Here is a 20,650-nt window from a genome sequence, read left to right on the forward strand (position 1 = left end):
GAGGAGAAAAAGCCACCACCATCCTAATATCAATTCTGTTAAATAAAACCTGCAAGTAACAAAAAAGTTATTCATACTGAGTCCAAATGGTACAACTTGTAAGATTTATAAAGTGCAGTAACAATCGTGTTTGAGACAGAAAAAGCAGCCCAACTGGAGAGACTCATTAAAGAACACAATGGGAATACAGTTTGGAAGAAAGGGAGGAGATAGGGAGGATGAGCCTAGAGAGCAGTGGAGGGGAGGACACCCTTTCTTACATTTCTAAATTTATGATTCCACTCCAAGAACAAAGAAAAAGAAGAAAAAAAGTCATCTTCCTAGTCATATTTAGTAAAAGCCTCATATCTTGCTATTGCTTCTCAGAGAGTAAGTTTTCAAGAGGGACAGATGAAAAAGCTTGGTAAATTCCAACCAGGAAAGGAATCAGGGAGTATAAACTTCAAGACAGACCCACTCCTGGAAGAGGATGGGATCAGCTCTCCAGCACCACAAACTGCCTCTGTGGCAGGTAAAGTGAAGGTGCTCCAAGGAAGGAGCACCTGCATGGTGTGAAGCTGTGCTCAACTGAGCAGATTATCCCCTCAGGAATGATAGCTGGGAGACATGCTGGAGGACTCTTATGTAAGTGCTGACAGATACACTGCTAGACATTCCCTTCATTTTAATTCTTACTATTTTGTAATCAAGGACCAACCTTTGGACTTTGCTGAAATTTATTCTAATTCGCTCCCTTCTTTTTTAACAGTAGCAGCAGTGGTCTTAAGATGACAGAGACCGCAATACATTGTCCTCTGGGAGTGACTGGTCTATTTACAGATGCACTCTGGGGTTGTGTCTTCCCTGGGAGTGCCTCCCCGCCACATCTCCTAGCTACCCACTGTCTTCCTCTCCCCAGCTCTCTGGTGGGCCACCTAGTTCTTCAGTACCAGAGCTGCAGCCAGGAACAGAAGTAGCCTTATTGCCTGGGATTTAACAGCTACCCTTCTCCTCCTCTATGCCTTATGTTGTCTGAAGAGATGTCAAAATTTTCAAAGAAGCAATTTGCATCATCTGTTACAGCTATAATTATTCAAATACAATTTTTAATGTAGAAGCAGTAACAGAGGTTTAGCTGGAATGTTACTGGTTAAAACAGCATTACGATTTTATTTAGTAAGTTAGTTGAGAAGGAATGAACTGTCACTGCAAACTTTAATTGTCTGTCATTAAAAAGTTTGTGGTGTTTTGTCATCAGTGACCCTGGATTGCTCATGAGATACAGCTAATGCTGTACCCAAACACAGCTCTCCTTCTGTGTCAGAGCTTGAACAAAGCTGCTCCACCATGGGTTTTTCATTTTGTTATACTAGGAACAGGAAACATTCAAAAGATGCATCAGGGAATCAACCTCAGATGAACAGCAGGAGCCCTGTTATAAACCATAACATCTCTAGTGACTGATATGCTCATTAGATAAACATGACAGTTGCTTGAAAGATACCAGCACCGACCCTTCGAAATGATCTCCTGGCACACACAGAAATACACATGAATTCTTGATAGGCGCGATGCGAGGGTTGGCTGACTGGCCCTTCGGGATTTAGAGTACAAGTAAGTTTTGTTTTTACTGCAACAAAGTATGAAATTACATCTGTGTGGGTTTAGTCCAAAGCCAGACAGCCCATCAATAGATCTGATGAAAGGAAATTGAAACAATGCAAGCATCACAGAGATGTGGGATGAAATACAAAATCTGGAGGCTGAAGTCTTTTGGAATTGCACTAAAAAATGAAGACAATGCTGTAGGTGGTCTCAGCCTTCATGATCCTACAGGTGTAAACATATTACACACAGAGTTTAGAGAGGGGAAACCCCGCTCATGATGAGAAGCTCAGACAAGGGCATGCAAAAAATGAAATGTGTTTGGCTTCAGATAAAGACCTTGCCAGCTGATGGGAAAGAGCAGTATGAAAAAGTTGGTGGAGGGCAATAGGAAAAAGGTAGACTGCAGAGACAAGCAATATACAATGTGTATTATAGCACAAAGAAAGGAAAGATTCAATAATTCTGCCAAAAAATATGTAGCATATGTCTGCGATACACTGTAGGTTGTCAGAGCCAGTCTATGAGCTCATGTGACAGGAAACTTTAGAAGAGAAACATTTGAACTGGTTTTTCAAAGGACGATTTAAGGGAACAGAGATGTCACCTTCCACTACCACACATTCTGAGCAAATTCCAGTCCCATGAAAATCCAAGCCTAAAATAAATCCCCAAAAATCTGCATTGTAACTGGCAAACAGAGAAAGCATATCCTCCTTTGTCACATTCAGTGGTGACACCTGGAAGGCAGGCAATCTCCTTCAACGCCAGAAGCACCGGGCAGGGGCACTGCGGATCAACACTGGTCCTCCTCATTCCTCCAGTTGATGACCCATGCCCACCATCCCAACCTGCCGATACAAAACACCTGATTTCTCACCTGCTCTGAGCGATTATTGCTGGTGCTGCTGTACTTACAAAGATAACCAACACATCTTGGCTTGAGGAGAAAGCAGAGAGCCACAGTAACATGTTTGGCAGATGGACCTGTAAGTTGCATTTCCCTGCGCTGTAAGCTCATGTAAGCAGACTTATCCAGAGTGTCACTGTCACATTAGGCTGACAGCTACCCTGCTTTTTGTCTCAAAATGCATCATTCATTTTAGGCCATGAGTTATATTAACAGGGATACACAGGAATATTAATTTAGTCCACTGTATAACCACGCACATACGAGCCAACTCCAATCTAACAAGTACATGCTAGCAGGGAACAGTAAATTCAGTGGACTTGAGGCTGCATGCATACAAGCTCCACATGGGCTTGGAAAACCACACCAAACTCTCCTGCCACACCTTTCCTATTGCTCGTGTTTTAGCAATGAGACTGATACTATCGTGGATAAACCTTTTGGTGCCACAGTTATGTCTCTCACGCAGAGCACACATAGTCTGGAGCGGCTTCACCTTCCTCAGCAGAACGAGAGCTGCAGCTGTTAGGAGCTGCCAATCTTTGCTGCAGAACTTCCACAGAGAAGTTGAGCTTCTGAGACAAATCTTCCAAAGACCTTGCGGAGCTTTTGAAAAACAGAGTCATTGGAAAGCCCAGAAAAAGCTCAAATTCTTCCAAGAGCTCATATTCTTAAAACTGCCTAGCTTATTCACAACAGGAGTTGAAACCTCTGAAAGACAGAAACCAACACATTTTCCTTTTATGGAATTGGAAAAAGAAAGGGTATTTCCACTGATTGGTGCACCCACAAACCTCAAGACATCCCAGATCAGGCTGTCCAACTTTGTCCTTGCTCTCCAAACTTTGTATTTTCATTGCTAAAGAACCTATCTACAGCTTTTGATGCTACCTTCAGCTTTATAAAACAAACCAGGGAATGGATCAGATGTGCAGAATGTCCTAGATGCTATCGACCTAAATGGGAACAAATGTCCCACGGGACACACTGTGACTCTTCTCTTTCCTGCCCTTCTTGTACACAGAGAACTGGGAGTTGGTTTTACAACGCAAGAAACAAAAACACAGTTAAACACTTCGCCTACACATTGCTTTAGAACCTCTTCTAAGTAACTCTGAACATTCAGTTTTCAGAGGGAGAAGAAAGGGATGTTCTGCTCACATTTCCTATTTTTATTTTCAGAACAGGAATGATAAACAGGGTGATAAAGAAGAAAATGCCACCCAGGCAGAATGTAAATTCACATGTGCTATTAGCACTGGCAGGGTGTTTGCGTCCCCTGGCAGTCCCGGAAAAGCGGGGAGATCACACCACCTTCTGGACAAAACTTTTTAAGTTGCACATACAGTTTGCTTCATTCACACAGCGGATGGGATGGTGCCATGGAAGCCTTACATGGTTAATTACTTTTCCCATGCCCAACCTCATGATTTACCTCCACAAAAATTTAGAATTTTCCTCTTCTGCGGAAAACTTTCATACAGGGCGATTTCTCCTGAGAGTACTATTTAGGAAAAGCACAAAGCTCTTTTAGAGTGTGAGGCAAAAGAAAGGACAGCATGTTGTCAGTCTCTGAAGTTCTTGAATGCATTTGAATGTGGGCCAAAGTTTTCCCAAATTCTGTTTTAAGAAAGTAAAGGAGATGCAAAGAAGTGATAGATAAATAAAATAATCAGAACATAAATCGAATCTAATCCAAGCTATTTTCACTTTCACATCAAGAGTGCAGATGGACACTACACAAAAAAGCACCACCTCCTTCCTTCAGACCTCTTTCAACATTTCTTACTACAATTTTTTGCTTTTGGAGCTGGTGCCTGCAAAGACAGCCATTTCCCAGAGGGGAAAAAAAAAATCAACAGTGCTATCTTCCCTCCTGCCCTTTGCTTTCTTTGTATCATAGCACTTCTTCCAGGAATGACTCAGGTCCTGAACATTTCCAAGTGTGTAGCATCTGCATCTTGACAGGGCAGACAAAGAACAGGGTGGGAGAAAGGCTGCCACAGGAATTTAGTACTACAAGTATCAGTTGGAGTATGGGGAACACTACTAAAAAAGTGATGGCCTGGAAGGGGGGTGGTGGTGGTGGTGGTGAGGAAAGACAGAAAAGCTTCTCTCAGCCTTCTCCACTTGCTATGAGTTTCATTGTGATGAGGAATGGAAAAGTGCTCAGGAATCCTGTGAAGGGATGCCTCACCTCAGTGCTGCCCCAGCACAGGAATGATCCTCAGCACTGTGTGAAGGCTTCCAGGCTTGATCCCATCCTTTTCCTAACTCCATCAAAGGCAGCCTCAGCCTTGCACTAATGACAAATGGCAGCATCTCCCTCCTTACTGGCTTTAAAGGGAAGGGGAAGCTCATAAATACAAAGCATCAGGACTGTGTCACCACTATTCGTGAAGAGAACGGATTAAAAAAAAAAAATCAGCCAGTTTATACTACCATGGATAATAGTACAAACTGCAGTTAAAAGCATTCCCTGGAAATGTGATTCTTAATGAGACTCACTTTTGCATTGCATTTTCCAAAAAAGCACATTTTAAAAGTTTACCTGAACAATATATTTTCTTTCAGCTGACAGAATGAGTAATTTCATTACGCTCAATAAAATTCACTGTTTGAAAAGCTTGTCAGTCTTCTCGTCTTAGGGTAAGATCTACACATTCTCCATGCAAAATGTAATGTTCCAGAAACAAAGATTTTTATTTCTTTTTCTCCTGGTATTGGGAAGAAGTGTTTTTATAGTGTTTCTAGTGCCAAAGAAAATTTATGAACTCCTGCAAAAAGGTGAGAGCATACAGGCTATTTCTGACTGATGACAAAGATTCGATTGCCTATTCTTTTAGATTTCACTGCATGCCACAGAAGTTGACAAGGCAGAAGAAAATTCTACGTTTTGCTATGTATAGCATGTATTTTCTGCCTCTTAAAACCATCAAAGATACAAACCCCAAACATGCCCAGTGCAAAAGAAACTGTGTAAGTATTCTCCACTTTCTGGCCACCAGCCAGGCTAGGGAAGTGAACTGCAGCCAGCAAAAATGAACAGGACTGGCCAATTATTTTTCTTTAGTTGTGCTCCTGAGAGTGAAGAGAGATTTTTACATGTGAAGTTATGCTATGACTATTTCAGGTCTTTCAAAGAGTTAAGCCAATACTTCCAAATTCTGCAGTAAATACAAACCAAGGCCCTGTGACTGGACCCTATCTGCTCCGGTGCTGCAGAAAAGACGACCAAATTTTGAGCAAGTTTTACTGCATTAAGAAATCTAGTAAACACAGTAATATTTTTTTACATGTATTCTACCCGTCTATTGATCCATCTATCTATTCCATAATCTGTCCTCCCCCTGTCCTTTCAATCTCTTGTCAAAGGCAGCTCTGATAGTCAAGGCAGGAAGAGTTTGTTCCTTTGGACAAGAAAGGAATCAAAAAAGAGAGTCCTTTCCCAATTCTTGACTTGGTATCAACATTAAGAAAATACTTAATTTCAAGGAGAGAGTGGAAAAGGAGAAAAACAGGAAGCCTGTAGCTCTCAAGTATTCTGCAAGACAAAACCAGATTGCTTCCAATGAAAACTTTAGCACCAGGAAGAGCTTTCACATCTCACTGCACATTGTTATAAAACACACAAGTCAAAATATTTGGCATATGGATTAGCTGCAAGTAAAATTACCCTCCTCATGTCCTCTGAAACGAAAATTTCCCATCATGCACAAGTGCCAACTTTTAAAAACTAACAACAACTAAGAAAAATTGCTGTGCATTTCAGAATGTGACACTGTAAAAAAGAAAACAGAGATAAGAAAAACCCTCCTGATTTCTATTAGCATCAACCTATACTGAAGGCTTCTGATAGTAAGTTTGCTTGGATGGGAGATGTTGTGATCTGATGCCCACCCAAAGCACCGGTAATGAGTGAGGAGGCTCACTACTTTGGTAAGAAGGGGTTCAAACCAGAACTCCCATAGACATATCTTAAATGCACAGGTGATTTTATGGGTTTGATGACATCTAGCAGTTTTCTTCCTACAGCAAGAGGTAGATGCTTTCAATTTATGTAGATTATGGTGTCAGTGGGAGAGCAAGCACCAGTTTCCTACGCTGGTTCCTTATCTGTGTAATACACTAAAGCAAAGAAACTGCCTTCCTTCAGTTACTTTCTGCTTTCCAGTTTTTGAGCTGTGTCTAACCCAGAACTGCTTTTTGCAGTGGCCTCTGGTGCAGGGATTCATCAACATGGAAGTGGATCACCTTTCCATACACTGTCCTTCACTGTGTTTTTCTCATCTCAAAATATTCAACTGATAAGAGGTAAGTTCTGGAAAAGCTTTACTTCCTTCACAGAAAAAGAGGATAGACTGCCATAAGAGTATCTCAGGTGGAGTGGTGGGTCAGCAGTCAAAACTATAAATTGTGTAGATTTAATCTGCAAGTGTTAGTTGCGACAAAAGGTCAGTTTTGGCCCAAGATATCTGCTGCTTTGTGGGACCACCACACAGCTGGACAGAATAACACCTGTTCTTTCCCAGCACTTCATGATGCAACAGCAGAGGGTGTTGCAGATCAGGTCTAAGAATGATGTAGGAGTTCCTACATGGACTTTTACTTTTTTTTAATTTTATTTTTTAAAAAATTTCTTCTTTCTGGCTGATTCTGATAAGTTTTTGTAAGCATCAGCAACAACTCAGAAAAAAACCTGAGAATAATTATGATTGGAAAAAAACCCCAAACGTGCATGTATGAAAGGAGAGTTAACACAAGGAAACTCTTTCCTTTCTATTCTTCCTTGTCAGTAAGGTAATAGGAAAAAAGTTCAATTTGCACGGGGAATACTGAAAGAAAAAGGAAACTCTTCAAGCTAGTCTTACACATGATATTCCAGAGGAAATCACTGTCCTGAAATAGGGTATCAAATCTTCCCTAACACTGGAAAATACACAGAGAAGAGAAAAATTATCCAGCACTTAATTATTCCGGGAGAATGCTTATTTCTCACCTGATGATTTCTAGGGCCACCTGATGAAAACAGAGACCTTGTGTGCTGTTTTTTAGCTTCTTCCCATTGTAAGAAAGGCAAAAACCAATGGTGCACAGGACAGCTGAGGAAGTCCAACAGACTCCCAAAGAAAAGTATGCTCATGGCAAAGAGAGCATCCTTCTGCTGACCCCCCTGCCTCCCTCTTGTCTAAAATGCCCATGGGAAAACCGCAGAGCCCGAATTGTGCCAACCTTCAGGAAGACTTCCACATACTACAAGATTTGGTCTTTTTATTTTTTAATTTACAAAGAAAAGAAAAAGAACTGATCCAAAACTGGACACTGCTCTCAGGTCAATACCACAGCATTTTCTCCTTATGCCTGTTACTGCTCAGGACAGCTCTATGGCTGGACACAGCACCACAACAAAGGGACACTCACGCCTTCTGAATAGTGGCCTGAACGGCCTTATTGCCAGCAGTAACAATCCACTTGAAATCATGTTCAGAGGAGAAATGACCCACTTACGTTGTAATAGCTGTATCACTGCTGAATACAAAAGTTTCAGAGATGCACCCTGGAAGCAGGGATTGGTGGACAGTGACCCGTAATTCGTGGTTGTGGACAGAAACCCACCATTTCCCCAGAGTGACTGATTACTGTGATAGCTGCTCTCAGTCAAAAGGCAGCCATCAGCTGCACGCATTACAGACAGAATTCAGTCTTTGATCCATGTGTTTTTAATATACAGCTTGGTACAAAACACACATGTCAGTGGCTGTAGGCATTTCATGTTGACATGAATGCAACTGAACTACCGAGCAAAAAGGGAAGTTTTACCCCTCCCTGGTTCATGGCCCAGCCAGATGTAAACAGGAAATCTCTTCTGCCACAGTGACATACACAGCCCTGCTGAAGCACTGTATTTCTTGGTTTAGGCATAGGACACAAGACTGTCTTCTAAAGAAGTTGGCAATAGATAAGCGTTGGAGGGATGGAGTGACGCAGAGAAGAGAGAACCCTTCCTTTCAGGTTGCCTGCAGGGTGCAAAGTAAGGGGTAGATAAAGCGTTTTCTGTTTTCATTTCTGTACTCAAGGCTCTGAAGCCTTTCCCCCAACATGCTTTGTACATCAAGTGCTGTAAACATGCACTCTTATTTGCACTTTACCTGAAGGTTCATCATTTCAACTCTTAGTCAAGGTTGAAGGAAAATAAATATCCTGCTACTGGAGAATCTCCAAAGCATCAAGCTCCCCAAACCATTTCTTGAAGGTTTACTTAGGTTGTTATGCTGACATCTATTTGAGAATATTTTGACAGTATTATTTGAGAGTTGAGTATGACGGAATTAAAAAAGAAAAAGCCATGCCAGTGGTAAATAGGAAGCTTTCTGGTATGTGGCAAGATCACTGGAGCACCAAGCACTTGCCCAGGTATCAAACCCACACAGTAACATTAAGAATAAGAACAGAATATATACCCTTCTCCATCAATCAAGTCTGCTCCCTGACAGGGAGATAAATCTCTTCATTGACTAAACAAGACAAACACGTACCTTTCAGCAGTCATGCAGATTTTGTCAAAGTTTCTGTAAGAATAGCTTTTAATGGTAAAAGTTACCTGGGTTTTTGTAGATGCTAAGCACATCCTTGAAATAATGAGGTAAGAATCTTTCTAATAAAAGCAGCACATCCTCCAACTCCTCCAGAATGCCCACGAGCAGAAAATTTTCATTAACGTTCAGCTTTGCTCTTTCAAGGGCCCATTCACCAGGCTCCCTGTATGAAATTAATGGAGGGAGAAAGAGGGAGAAAAAACCCAAAAGTTTAAATATGCTTTTACTTCAGAAATTCAAGGCAAGAACACAACTGAATCAAAAAATACTCAGTGCTGTACTTGTAACAGAACATATCCTGCCCCCACTCCCCAAAACCTGAGTGGTTCATGAAGCTTTTCTGCACAACATCTAGAATGGGTTTGGCATGTAACAACACAATCACATTACAAAGAAATTAATCACTGCGTGGTAATTAAAAGGAGGTTAATCACTATGTGGACATAGGCTGTTCCGAAGACATCTTTCACCAAGTGGTTTATAAGCTCAAACTTGTGAACTCCTGTATTTTTACTTGGAAGTATGACCCATCTCACAGGAGGAACGACTTCTCTGGGTGACAATGGGTGGCTGTGTCCCTGAGCCACAGCAGGACAACTGCTGCAAGCAACCACTGCTGGCTGTTACCCAGCAAATAAGCTACCAGGATGTGTCCCACCTTGTCTTTCACTTCACCTTATGCCAAATTCTTCACGAACATCCCCTTTCCCTGCCATTACCCCTCACTGCCCTGTGGCTCCGCTACAGGATTCACATTTGTTTGCCCTGACTGTTACTGATTTTGAAGAGCAGTTTAGGGTTATTCCATCTTTCCCCCCAGTTGGGGAAGCTGGCAGGACACCAGTATATCTTTATGTTTCTCTCCTAGTTTCCTGGAAGCACACTTTGGTTAGACAAGCACATGAATCCTAAACCCCTTAAACTGATTCATATCAATTATGTGTGGGGGAGCAGCAGTCAGTATTTTTACTGATAAGGGGGTACAATGCCAGTGACCCAAACTGAAGGAAATAATTTTTTTCACAGGGTCCAGGAGGTGTGATGAACTCCCAAGTCACATGTGCTACCTGCCAGTGGCTGAGTCCTCTTCCCTGGCTCCATCAGGCTACTGCAAAATCTATGCAATACTGAACTTAAAGTCTGTCAGAACATCTTTTGATGACATGTGGAAAAGTTTATTAGTTTAACTCCTGTGAAAGCAGACTTGGAGGAGGTTTTTCATTCCCTGCCACTTTTCATGCACTGATCCATTTTCTAGAAGAGTAGAGTTTCCTAAAAATACTATGAGCCTCCTTCTTGCAGGAGGAAGTGCAAGGCATGACAGGAGACAGACAAGAACAGGACTTCAATAAACTGTTTGGGAAGCTCACAGAGATATGTTGTGAAGGTGTTCAGGTATGTGACTGCTGATAATGGGATTAGCCATGTACACAAGTCAAATGTCCAACCATAAGCATTTGCAAATAAGGCCAAAATACATTAAGAAAAAGATGCGGAATGAAAATGAAGTAATGAATCTGTTTGGTTTCTTAATCATTAGTTCATTTATGCCAAAAAACTAAAGCAGGATTTTACAGCAAAGATACTTAGAAACTGAGACATAAGAAGGAACACATTTTCATTTGTTGTTACTGTGACAGAGAAATATGGCTTTTGAAACAAAGTTTTGGAAACATGTGCAGTTGTTCCACTAAGGAGAAGCACTAACAATGAATAAATAAATAGAATACCTTGAGGTTGAAAAAAACCCAATAAAGAACATGCTGTGACCAGCAATACAAAAGTATTTGAAAACAAGAATGTATTTAAAATTATTCCCTTATTATTGCATAAAAGCTTACTATGCAGTATGAGTAATACAGCAATAGGAGAATGGCATAAATAGACATACCACAAATGAGCTAGGTCAATTACAGCAGCTTCACTTTACAGAGTTTTAAACATGATTACTATTTGTTACACAGACACAGAAACCTGGAATTCCTCATACACAGACCTGATGCGAGCATCTGAGTAGAGCTACAACATGTATCACAAAGTTACAGTGCAGGTAAAACAAGTAAGGAGCACATACATTCACTGCTGTTCTAACCTTGTCAACCCAGAACCCACCCCCCCCCACATATCCAGACTTGATGAATTATTTAAGTATTAAATCAAGAAAAAAAAAAAAAAAGAACAGTACAACATTTGCATTACCCTCCTTACTCCAAAATAAATAAATGCACCCAATCCCCACATACACTGCTGCAGTGCACTTCTATTTTTGTCAGGTACTTCAAATAACTGTTGCCTCTTTATTACCAGCTTCTGACAAAATGTTGGCAACAGAATTGCTGAACAAATTGGAAAACCTTGTATATATTTACCTGCATCTTGGATGCTGTCCACAGAAATACGGTATGATGTAAAATAACCTGGGATTGGAACATTCGGGGTAGTTTTCAAGGATACATACATTAATGTCCTGTGGGAGGGAAAAGGGAAAAAAAAAAAGAATAAAGGAAAAAGAAAGAGGTTGAATACTACATTTCCCTTTCTCTTCTAACAAGTGTTTATCTTGTATTTTATACAGCCATCTCAGAGTCAAAGAACTGTGCTAAGGATATACCAAATACCTTAAAAAATCATCTACCAGTCAATTCATCTACTTCTAAATATTATTAGAAAGTTTCAGGAGGGGGTAAAAAAAAAACCCAAAAGGTGATTTTGTCCTAGCGCAAAACCCAGATTTTTTTCTTGCTGCAAACAACACAATTATTATACTGAGATTACTGCATGACTCAAAGCAGGACACATGGATCAACTTTCATACTGAGTTCTATTTCAAATATTCAGGAGATTATTTTCAGTCTCTTCTTTCTTCTGAATACACCCTGGGGGAAACCTGAAGTAGCCAGAACAAATCAAATTGAAACAACAATTATTTTCCTTTTTTTTAAAAAAGAATAAATATTTTGCTTCATTCAATGCCTGGAATAAAGAAATGTAAACTGTCTTTTGCACATCTTACTCTTAATATAAAAACATACATCACTTTTGATTACAAATCTGTACATTCATCAGCTGTTCAGAAATGAGGCTATCATGTAAACCCTCACTGAGAAAAAGGGCTTATTAGAAAGCATTTATCATTTTTCTGACTTATCATTCACCTAATTAGAAGACACTTATCATTTTTGTGAAGACTAGGCATAGCTACTGAACCCTGAGAAACTGAATTCCATTTCTAGCTTTACCCTAGAGCAATAATAAACGTACCTGCAACTGGGATTGAATTCCACTATCCTCATCTAGTCTAGCAGACCCTTACTCTGCAGGCAGACCCACTGACTCCAGAGAGACGTACAGGGCAAAGAAAGTGCAGGACAGCCTAAGCATAAGAGAATCTCTCACCTTTGCAAACGATCCATCTTTATTCTTATTTAAAGGCACATGCTTTTATAGTGCAGTAGGATGGACACACATCAGTAGCAAACCAGTGACTCACAGAATCCACACTTCATCTAGTAGATGAAATGCGATAGAGGGGACACTCCAGCGGGCAAGGCACGCCCTGCAAGACAGAGGAGCCCGGCAGCGCAGGAGACACAGAGCATCCCCTGCGCTGCTGGGGCAGCACAGGCCTCCAGCTGCACCACCTGCTTCCGAGAGCTCAGCGCGGAAAAGCTCTTCCCAGAACAGGGTTTAAATTAGTTTAATTTATGGCCAAAATCTGAATGTTGACAGCCAAGGCTCTGAGCTGAAGCTGGCCAGGCCCCTGCTCTCACTGCTACGAATACTGCTAAGAAATCTCCTGGTGGCACAGGCAGTGCATCCCTCCTGTCATCCCAACTGGGGTTTTTAAACATGAATTAAAGATTGCAATTCTTTAAGGGTTTATTGTGCTTCTACTGCAGCCACCACCAGAGATGTTTTTAGGGATACATATTTTCAGTTTCCATAAGAACCTGCAGAAACCTGCAACAAATTAATGAATTGCTTGGATTTTAAAAAATTTGAAATATTATCCTGACAATACTTTCAATTATGTCCAAGACAGCTTGTGCTTGATTAATTGAAAAGCAGAAACACCTACATAAGACTTAAAAATCATTAGTAACACCCATCTGAGAACCATTCCTCTTTCCTTATTCCCGTATAAAATTGAAAAGTCATTAACTCCAAACAAAGAAAACGATCGTTTCTTTGCCAGAACAACAACTACAGCAGGTCAGAAGATATTCCCAGAGATAAATAAGTATCAATACCCAACACAATAGTGTAACAGGGACCTTCTTGTTATTCTAAAACAATATTTGGTTAATATGGCTGGAGAAGCTTCCATACAATAAAAGCAATTCACATGGAAAACCCTGCAGCTTTAACTGATGGAACAGTTCATATTTAGTCAAAAAGAGATGGTTAGCATTCCTTTTTATAGGGTAAACTGCTGTAGGATCACTGAAACAACTGGGACAGCACTAAACTATTAAGTGGCAACTCCCTTTGAATTTGATTTGTGGAAAGAATGCAAAAGGATGGGAGAAGAAAAAAAAAAACAACTTCCCCCCTCCTTACTGACACACTCAAGGGTTAAGAATCATAGAATCATCAAGGTTGGAAATGACCATCAAGTTCATCAAGTTCAGCTGCTAGTTCTACACAACCGTAACCGCTAAACCACCTCCTGAAGTGCCTCTTCTAACTGTTTTTTGAACACCTCCAGGGATGGTGGCTCCACCACCTCCCTGGGTAGCCTGTTCCAATGCCTGACCACTCTTGCAGTGAAGAAATTTTTCCTAATATCCAACCAGAACCTCCCCTGGGGCAACTTGAAACTACTTCCTCTTGTCCTATTGCTAATCACTAGGGAGAAGAGGCCAACCCCTACAATGTCCTTTCAGGTAGCTGTAGAGAGTGAGAAGGTCAAAGAAAAAGGCCAGGTATGCTTTCATACATACCTACAATTTTTTGTCACACATTTCATGTTCCTGACATCAAAAGCACCAGGTTTTCTCGACAGTAAAAGCATGGCCCCTTTCCAGTCCCCATTTATCACCACTGCTGTGATCTGTATTACAGCTGCTGGAGGGTCCTGATGCATTCCCAGCACCTGCTTGCCTTTCCTGTTTTACTGTATTCATTATCTGTGAAATAAATTAGCAGCCACCATCCATCCCCTCAGAGCAGATCTTACTTGATTATAATTACACAGCTCCGTGCGATGTGAAATCACAGTTTTTAACGAAGAGGTGGGGCAAAAGAGAGGTCGGCCTGAGGTGTGCTTGCCATTATAAAACTTGAACACACCTACACAGGAAGCTGCTCTTCTGGTGCTCACATGACTTACAGGAATTTCTGCTTTTTTTTTTTTTTCCCTTAGCACAGAAGGCTGAGGTGAAATGACATTACTCCAGGCAGTGTTATTCTGTTACCCTAAGCACCACTAATGCCACATTTCCCAGTAAGAGTGCTCTTTCCCCAGCAGGGCACAGACCTTTCAGGGCAGAAATATTTTTCTGCGAGACCAGACACTGCAAGGTGACAGCCTTGCTCACTCGAATCACTGGAGACAGCCAGGAAAGATCCAGAAAGGCACACACAGCTACTTTGATCACACCTCTCCAGAATAAAGAAAGAGGAATTTTATTTTATTCCACAGCTCTGGGCCACAATCCACACTGCTCATGTCCTGCTGGGCTTGTGTGTCCAGCAGGGCAGAGGGATGCTGGGGATCCAGCCCTGGGGCTGCGAGTAACAACACAAACCACTTTTCTTTTTAACAGTACCATGTTTTTCTGTTACAATTTTGGCTGAAATGGTAAATTGGTAATTCTGAAAAACCATCTTTCATATAAAATCACAGTGTGCCCTAGTGTATTAATCTGTCAATGAGCCTAACTGCTGATCTATCAGAAATGTATCAAAAGTGTGTTGTTGTATTTTTTAAGTTAATAACAAACCTTTATTTGCCATAGCAGGTTCACACATGTCATAAGAGGAAGCCAGCACATGATTAAAAGTATTTCACGAATATGAAAATACTTTGGGAATTTTAATGCTATTACAAAAAGAGCAAACTTCAAAGATGTTTTTATAGAACAATGAATTATTTACTTAGGTTGATGTCCTCAACTCATGGCAAAAACTGTACCAAGTACAAAAAGATGTGTCCTTGGATCTGAGAGTTTCTTTTTTTCCTTCCCTAACATAAAATCCTAACAGTACTGAAGAAAATAAATTTATTTGGGCAGTAGAAAGAACACCTCATTTATTTATTTAGCTTTGAAAAGAAATAATTTTTGGGCTTAAAAACATTCCCTAATTCTTGATCCTCTGTGTCTCAACCAAAAAATTACAGGAACATCAGTTTCTACCATGGATGTACAGCAATTCTTTGTACCCATAACAATTTACACTGAGGAATCATAACTCAAAAGCATACCTGCCTTGCAAATATTTTCCCATGAATCATCCATTAATCTACGGGAAGACATAAAAATGTCCTATTTCTCACAATCAAAATGAAAAATACAGGGTGCCTTTCCATGCCCTACCTGTGTGGGATACTGCAACTTCTGTGAAACCAGGAGACCCTGCTTACAACCCAGCCACAGTGCATGCTTCACACTTAAGTCTGAAGGCTGCAGATGTGAAGTTGAGGTGTGTCATGAAGGCTACAGAGGAAGTGGTGACCTAAATAAATACCTTTCAAGTTTCCATAAAAGGAAATGAAATAAATTGATGTGGAAAACCAGCAAGCGAGCCCAGTCCATGGTGACCTCTCCTGCTCACAAGGATGTTCTTCACACATCGCTACTGTCAGTGGTGCGGTCTAGTTCCTCACCATTGCTGGCCAAGGAAAACTCTTCTGCTCTGCTGAGAGCCCCCAAGAACCCTCCTGTGGCTTGTAAAATGTTTTCTCACATACTTGCTCAGTGTTTGCAGAGAGGTCAAACTGACCGTTACATCCTGAGGACAACGTTGCATCATATGAACTAAATACAACCACGCTGAAAAGAAAACAAAACTCCATCACTTTCTCTGACCCCAGCTAGGGAGCTCTGGGTGGCCACAGAGCTCGTGAGTGTAAATATGAAATGAAAGAAGGAAAAAGAAAAAACTTCTTACTTTGTAAGGCTGCAGAAAGACATTGAAAAGTCAAGTTACAGTTGGCATTAATGTTTTCAAATATAAAAGTAATGTAACTTACTAAATCTTATTTAGAAGCTCAAATTACTTACATATTTCTAAGGAAAAGAAGCTATAGTGCAACACATTTTTAACCCTAATTAGAGAGATTTGACCTTCATCAGGTTATTTTCAATGTTTCTATTCAAACTCAATCAAGTATTTGGATAACTAGAGTCACACAGCTGCAAGAAGACCTATTTCTTTCAAATTCTGGAGTCAACACAACCAAAACAGCCTGTGCTATTGTGATATCAAGGCCCTCCAAGGAGGGCTGGATTGTGCCAAACTGCTTGGGATGATGGTCCTCTGGAAATGACAGCGAGACGGACAAGTCCATTGGGACACCAGTGGCAGGCTGCAGAGCGAGCAATGGGCACTCTGGGGAGAAGCTCCACGAGATGGCAGAGCTGATCTAGCTAATCCAAATGTGGGTGTCTGTCCCCAAATGCTCTCCCCTGCACTCCTGTGCCAGCTCAAAAGCAACAGAAAGCCTTTCCTCTCTCTCAGTTGCCTTCTACCCTAAGAACAAACAACATGGGGGGTTTGCTCATGGAAATGCTGCAATGCTGCTGCAGCACCTCTGCACTCCAGCTGTGCAGGGCATGCCCCCTCACAGTGACACAGGCCTCATTTAATGACCTCAGTTTCATGTTAATTTCTTTGAGTCATTTTGCTGATGTGGTCATTGCAACGACTGGGAAACAGTCACCTGAGCACCCCAGCATTGACTATCTTCCTATGCCCAAATACTGCCACTGCTGCAAGAGCCACCCACACTTCTAGCATCATCTTCTGTGGCACTGCGAAATCCAGAGATCCCAGAGACTTCTCTCTCTCCTCTCTCAAGACCTGCAGATCTTGTGTAGTTACTGATGACACACTAGTGGTGGGCCTCATGTGTCATCCTGAACAGGATCTTAACTGCTGCGAGAGAGACGACTGGATGGCTACAAGAGACTAAGCCTAATCATCCGGTGGGTCCATACAACAGATTTACATTTGCTATGTGAAGACTGGTGCTACAGCAGATGGAGGTCAGTGACATGACTTCAGAATCTGGAGTGTGAACCAGGCTGGTCCCTGGGGCACTGCTGTGGTTTAACCCCAGCCAGCAGCTAAGCCCCATGCCATTACTCACTCCCCTCATGGGATGGGGGAGACAATCAGAAGAGTGAAAGTGAGAAAACTCACAGGCTGAGATAATGAAAGTTTAATAAGTAAAGCAAAAGTTGTGTAGGCAAGCAAAGAAAAACAAGGGATTCATTCCCCACTGCTCATGGGCAGGCAGGTGTTCAGCCATTCCCAGGAAAGCGGAGCTCCATCATGCATAATGGTTACTTGGGAAGGCAAATGCCATCACTCTGAACATCCTCCTCCCTCCCTCCTCCTTACCCCAGTTATGTAAGCTGAGCATGATGCCATATGGTATGGGATATCCCTCTGGTCAGTTGGGGTCAGCTGTCCCAGCTGTGTCGCCTCCCAGCTTCTTGTGCACCCCTAGGCTCCTTGCTGGTGGGGTGGGGTGAGAAGCAGAAAAGGCTTTGGCTCTGTGTAAGTGCTGCTCAGCAGTAACAAAAGCATCTCTATATAACAAAAATATTTTGATATTACCAGCACTGTTTTCAGCACAAATCTAAAACACAACTTCATGTTAATTATGAAGAAAATTATCTCAGCTGAAATCAGGACAGGCAACAAACAGCTCAGGCTGTGCTCCCCAAAGATGACCTCTTCTAGCTGGCTTTAACCATCGCTTTCCTGCTTAAAGGTCAAGAGCTACGTCACTTCATCTTTGACAAGCAGTACATCTGAAAGCTGAGCTAAGATTTGCATTTTAAAACTAGTTTTCAGTCACAGATAATGTTCCTTTCAACTGTTTCTCACTTGGTGCATCTGTTTTTGAAGATACACACTTCTGAATGCTTTTGAACAGCTCTTGAAAGGCTGCACAGACGATTCACACCTTTCCAGGTACTCAAGTTCCTTTCCTCCATGTATTTGTCAGTGGCTCAAATATGCTTTTTTAAAAAAAGAAAAAAAAATCCTTGATCTTTTTAATTCCTAGAAAATCCTCATTATCATTTCTTCAACAAACTGCTCTTGGCCTTCGGCTAAATCATGGATTTGATAACAAGGAGCAGCAAAAGCAACTGGAGAATGGGAAGAAGAGAAGAGCCCTCTCATTCTTCATACTTCTGTAAGGCCCAGTGTATGCTAGAGGAGACAGTGTAACAGCCTGCACTGAAGATCAGAAGCACATCCTTCAGAAAGTTTCAGGGACTCCTAGCAGCAGGAAGAAAAGCACCCTGTAGAGCCAACTCATTGATTCAAGCTGCTCACCTCCAGCCACCTTATTTAAAGGTTAGTTCAAAACAGAAGCTAACCTGTACAACAAAGCAATGTGCTCTTATAAATGTGTTGGGTCTGTGTTGTGCACATTGTCCCTCTCCACTACCTACCCACCCTCCCCAATAAATTTTAACTGTCTTCTCTTTTCTGATATTTCAGATAATTCCTACAACCTCCAATTCTGTCAGCAAATCATTAGTCAAACACTCACTTTGACACGTGGGGGTGTTTACCTATGAGCTACAGTAAAGTCTCTCCTGTGAATGACCAGCTTTCCCAGAGGTCAACAGAAATCCGTGAGACCAAGGGGCAGGAGCATCATGTTGCTAGTACCCAGGGTCTGCAACCCATCATCTTGTACAAAGTCCCTGGGAAACAGTGAGGGCAACCTGGGAGGACTGGACCCTGCTATGTTTTCCTGATAACTCCCTGGACTATTTCTGAAAAGACTGTTACAAGAAAGTACTGTTAGGTCTGCTGTTATATATGTGTAGCATGATTACTCTTTTCACAGACAAGAAAGGCTTTAATCTAGACACCACGTATGGTCAGGTCACCCCCTTGCTGCCCCCTTTCTTTGGAGTGTGCAAAGCATGGCACCACATAGCACCACTGAGCAGCAGCAGTGCCCTAACTCTCTCTTAGCTTTCTGCTAAGCCTTCACCTATGGTTATAAGGACAGCTTAGAGACAGCCTGAGTATTTCTATTTCACAGGGATGGGAAGCTTACAGAACCCTTGGCAACTACTGGTGACTTGAGATGAACCTTAAATATCAGTAAATACAGTATAATATGAAAGATACACATCTTCTATTCCTCTCCTCAAAACCTGGTATTTTTCCTGTGGAACTGCATTGGTAGGCTAGACATTTATACCTGCAAGTTAATGAAACTTCATTTTGTTTCATAGTATGAGATTTTTTCTTTAATTAAAAAAGCCTGCACACTACGAGTAAAATCATTCAAGAGAAAATTGTATTGTGAAAATCTGGAGAAAAGATAGAAGTATTTTCAAACGTTAGGACATGAAGGTTGGTTCAGTTAAGTCGTTAAGTCTTCTACTGTTGCACTCTAATGAGGAAACTTGACTTTTTAAAGCTAGCCTAGGGTGGCCCATGTTACTCACTTAGATTCAGTATGTGTTGTCTTTACATCAACAGAGATATCCTTAGTTTTTTTTGTGCATCTGTAGAGGATAATTCTGGGTTTTCTTTGAATTGACTTTGCACTTTTTTTTTCCTTGCAAAATACATGTTTTTCATTCCCTCCCCCCCCAACCACATAAGCAAATAGGCTCTCCAGTTTGATTCCCACTTTTTTTTTTTGGCTGGGCTAATTTGCCTGGCTTTTCTGCCAACAATGTATTCAGCTCTTCTTCCTGGCATCTTACCAAGTGAAGCAGCAGCTAACAAAACAGTGTCTTCTGCTAACCATCTATATGTTCATTCAGTGCAGGCGTAAATTACTCATTCAGATACAAACTGTTGCTAGCATTAACACAGCAGAGGTGATGAACTATGCCCATGGCGCTACTGTATGGATGTGACACACATTAAAACACATCTGCAGATCCAAATTGGAGAAAACATGTAGGAATGTACATTTCTGTTGTCAGAAATCACATTAGTTGTTTGTCAAAGATCAGTTTTGCCAGTTAGAACAAAAGCACTTCATAGTTGTAAGGAGGCACCTTGTCACACCTTTCTTTTCCATCCTTTTTGTATTTTTCACCTCAAACCATCTTAGTACAGGAAATATGCAAAAAAGATAGAAAGAATTTATGCCAAGTAAAGGGAGAGTGCCTGCCAGCTGGAAAGAAGTGTACAAGCATTAAATAACTACCCTGTTACAGAGGGCACAGATCCAGGCAAGGCTAAAAATACAGACAATTATACCACAATCAAGAACGCATCCCAATGGCAGCTAGCAGCAGGGAGACAGTAAACAGTTAATTCTGTTTACTAACAACACTTCTTCATAAAAGAGCCCAGAAAATTAGTCTGCTCAGATGATGACCCTTAATAAAGTAAATTA

At 41.3% G+C, this 20,650-nt stretch overlaps 1 protein-coding gene across 1 annotated transcript in view; it reads right to left on the bottom strand.

Annotated features, from left to right (window-relative positions):
* UST (uronyl 2-sulfotransferase) overlaps positions 1-20,650 on the bottom strand; it is a gene marked incomplete at its 3' end in the record, with an annotated part of 159,190 nt that overhangs the window by 19,203 nt on the left and 119,337 nt on the right. The window contains exons 6-7 of the mRNA XM_084261925.1: positions 11,460-11,557; positions 9,096-9,253 (exon numbers count right to left, since the gene is read on the bottom strand). Of these exons, the coding sequence (XP_084118051.1) occupies positions 9,096-9,253; positions 11,460-11,557 (256 nt within the window). The remainder of the gene's footprint in view (positions 1-9,095; positions 9,254-11,459; positions 11,558-20,650) is intronic.

Source organism: Gallinula chloropus, assembly GCF_964237585.1.
Source record: "Gallinula chloropus genome assembly, chromosome: 3".
NCBI classification, from domain to species: domain Eukaryota; kingdom Metazoa; phylum Chordata; class Aves; order Gruiformes; family Rallidae; genus Gallinula; species Gallinula chloropus.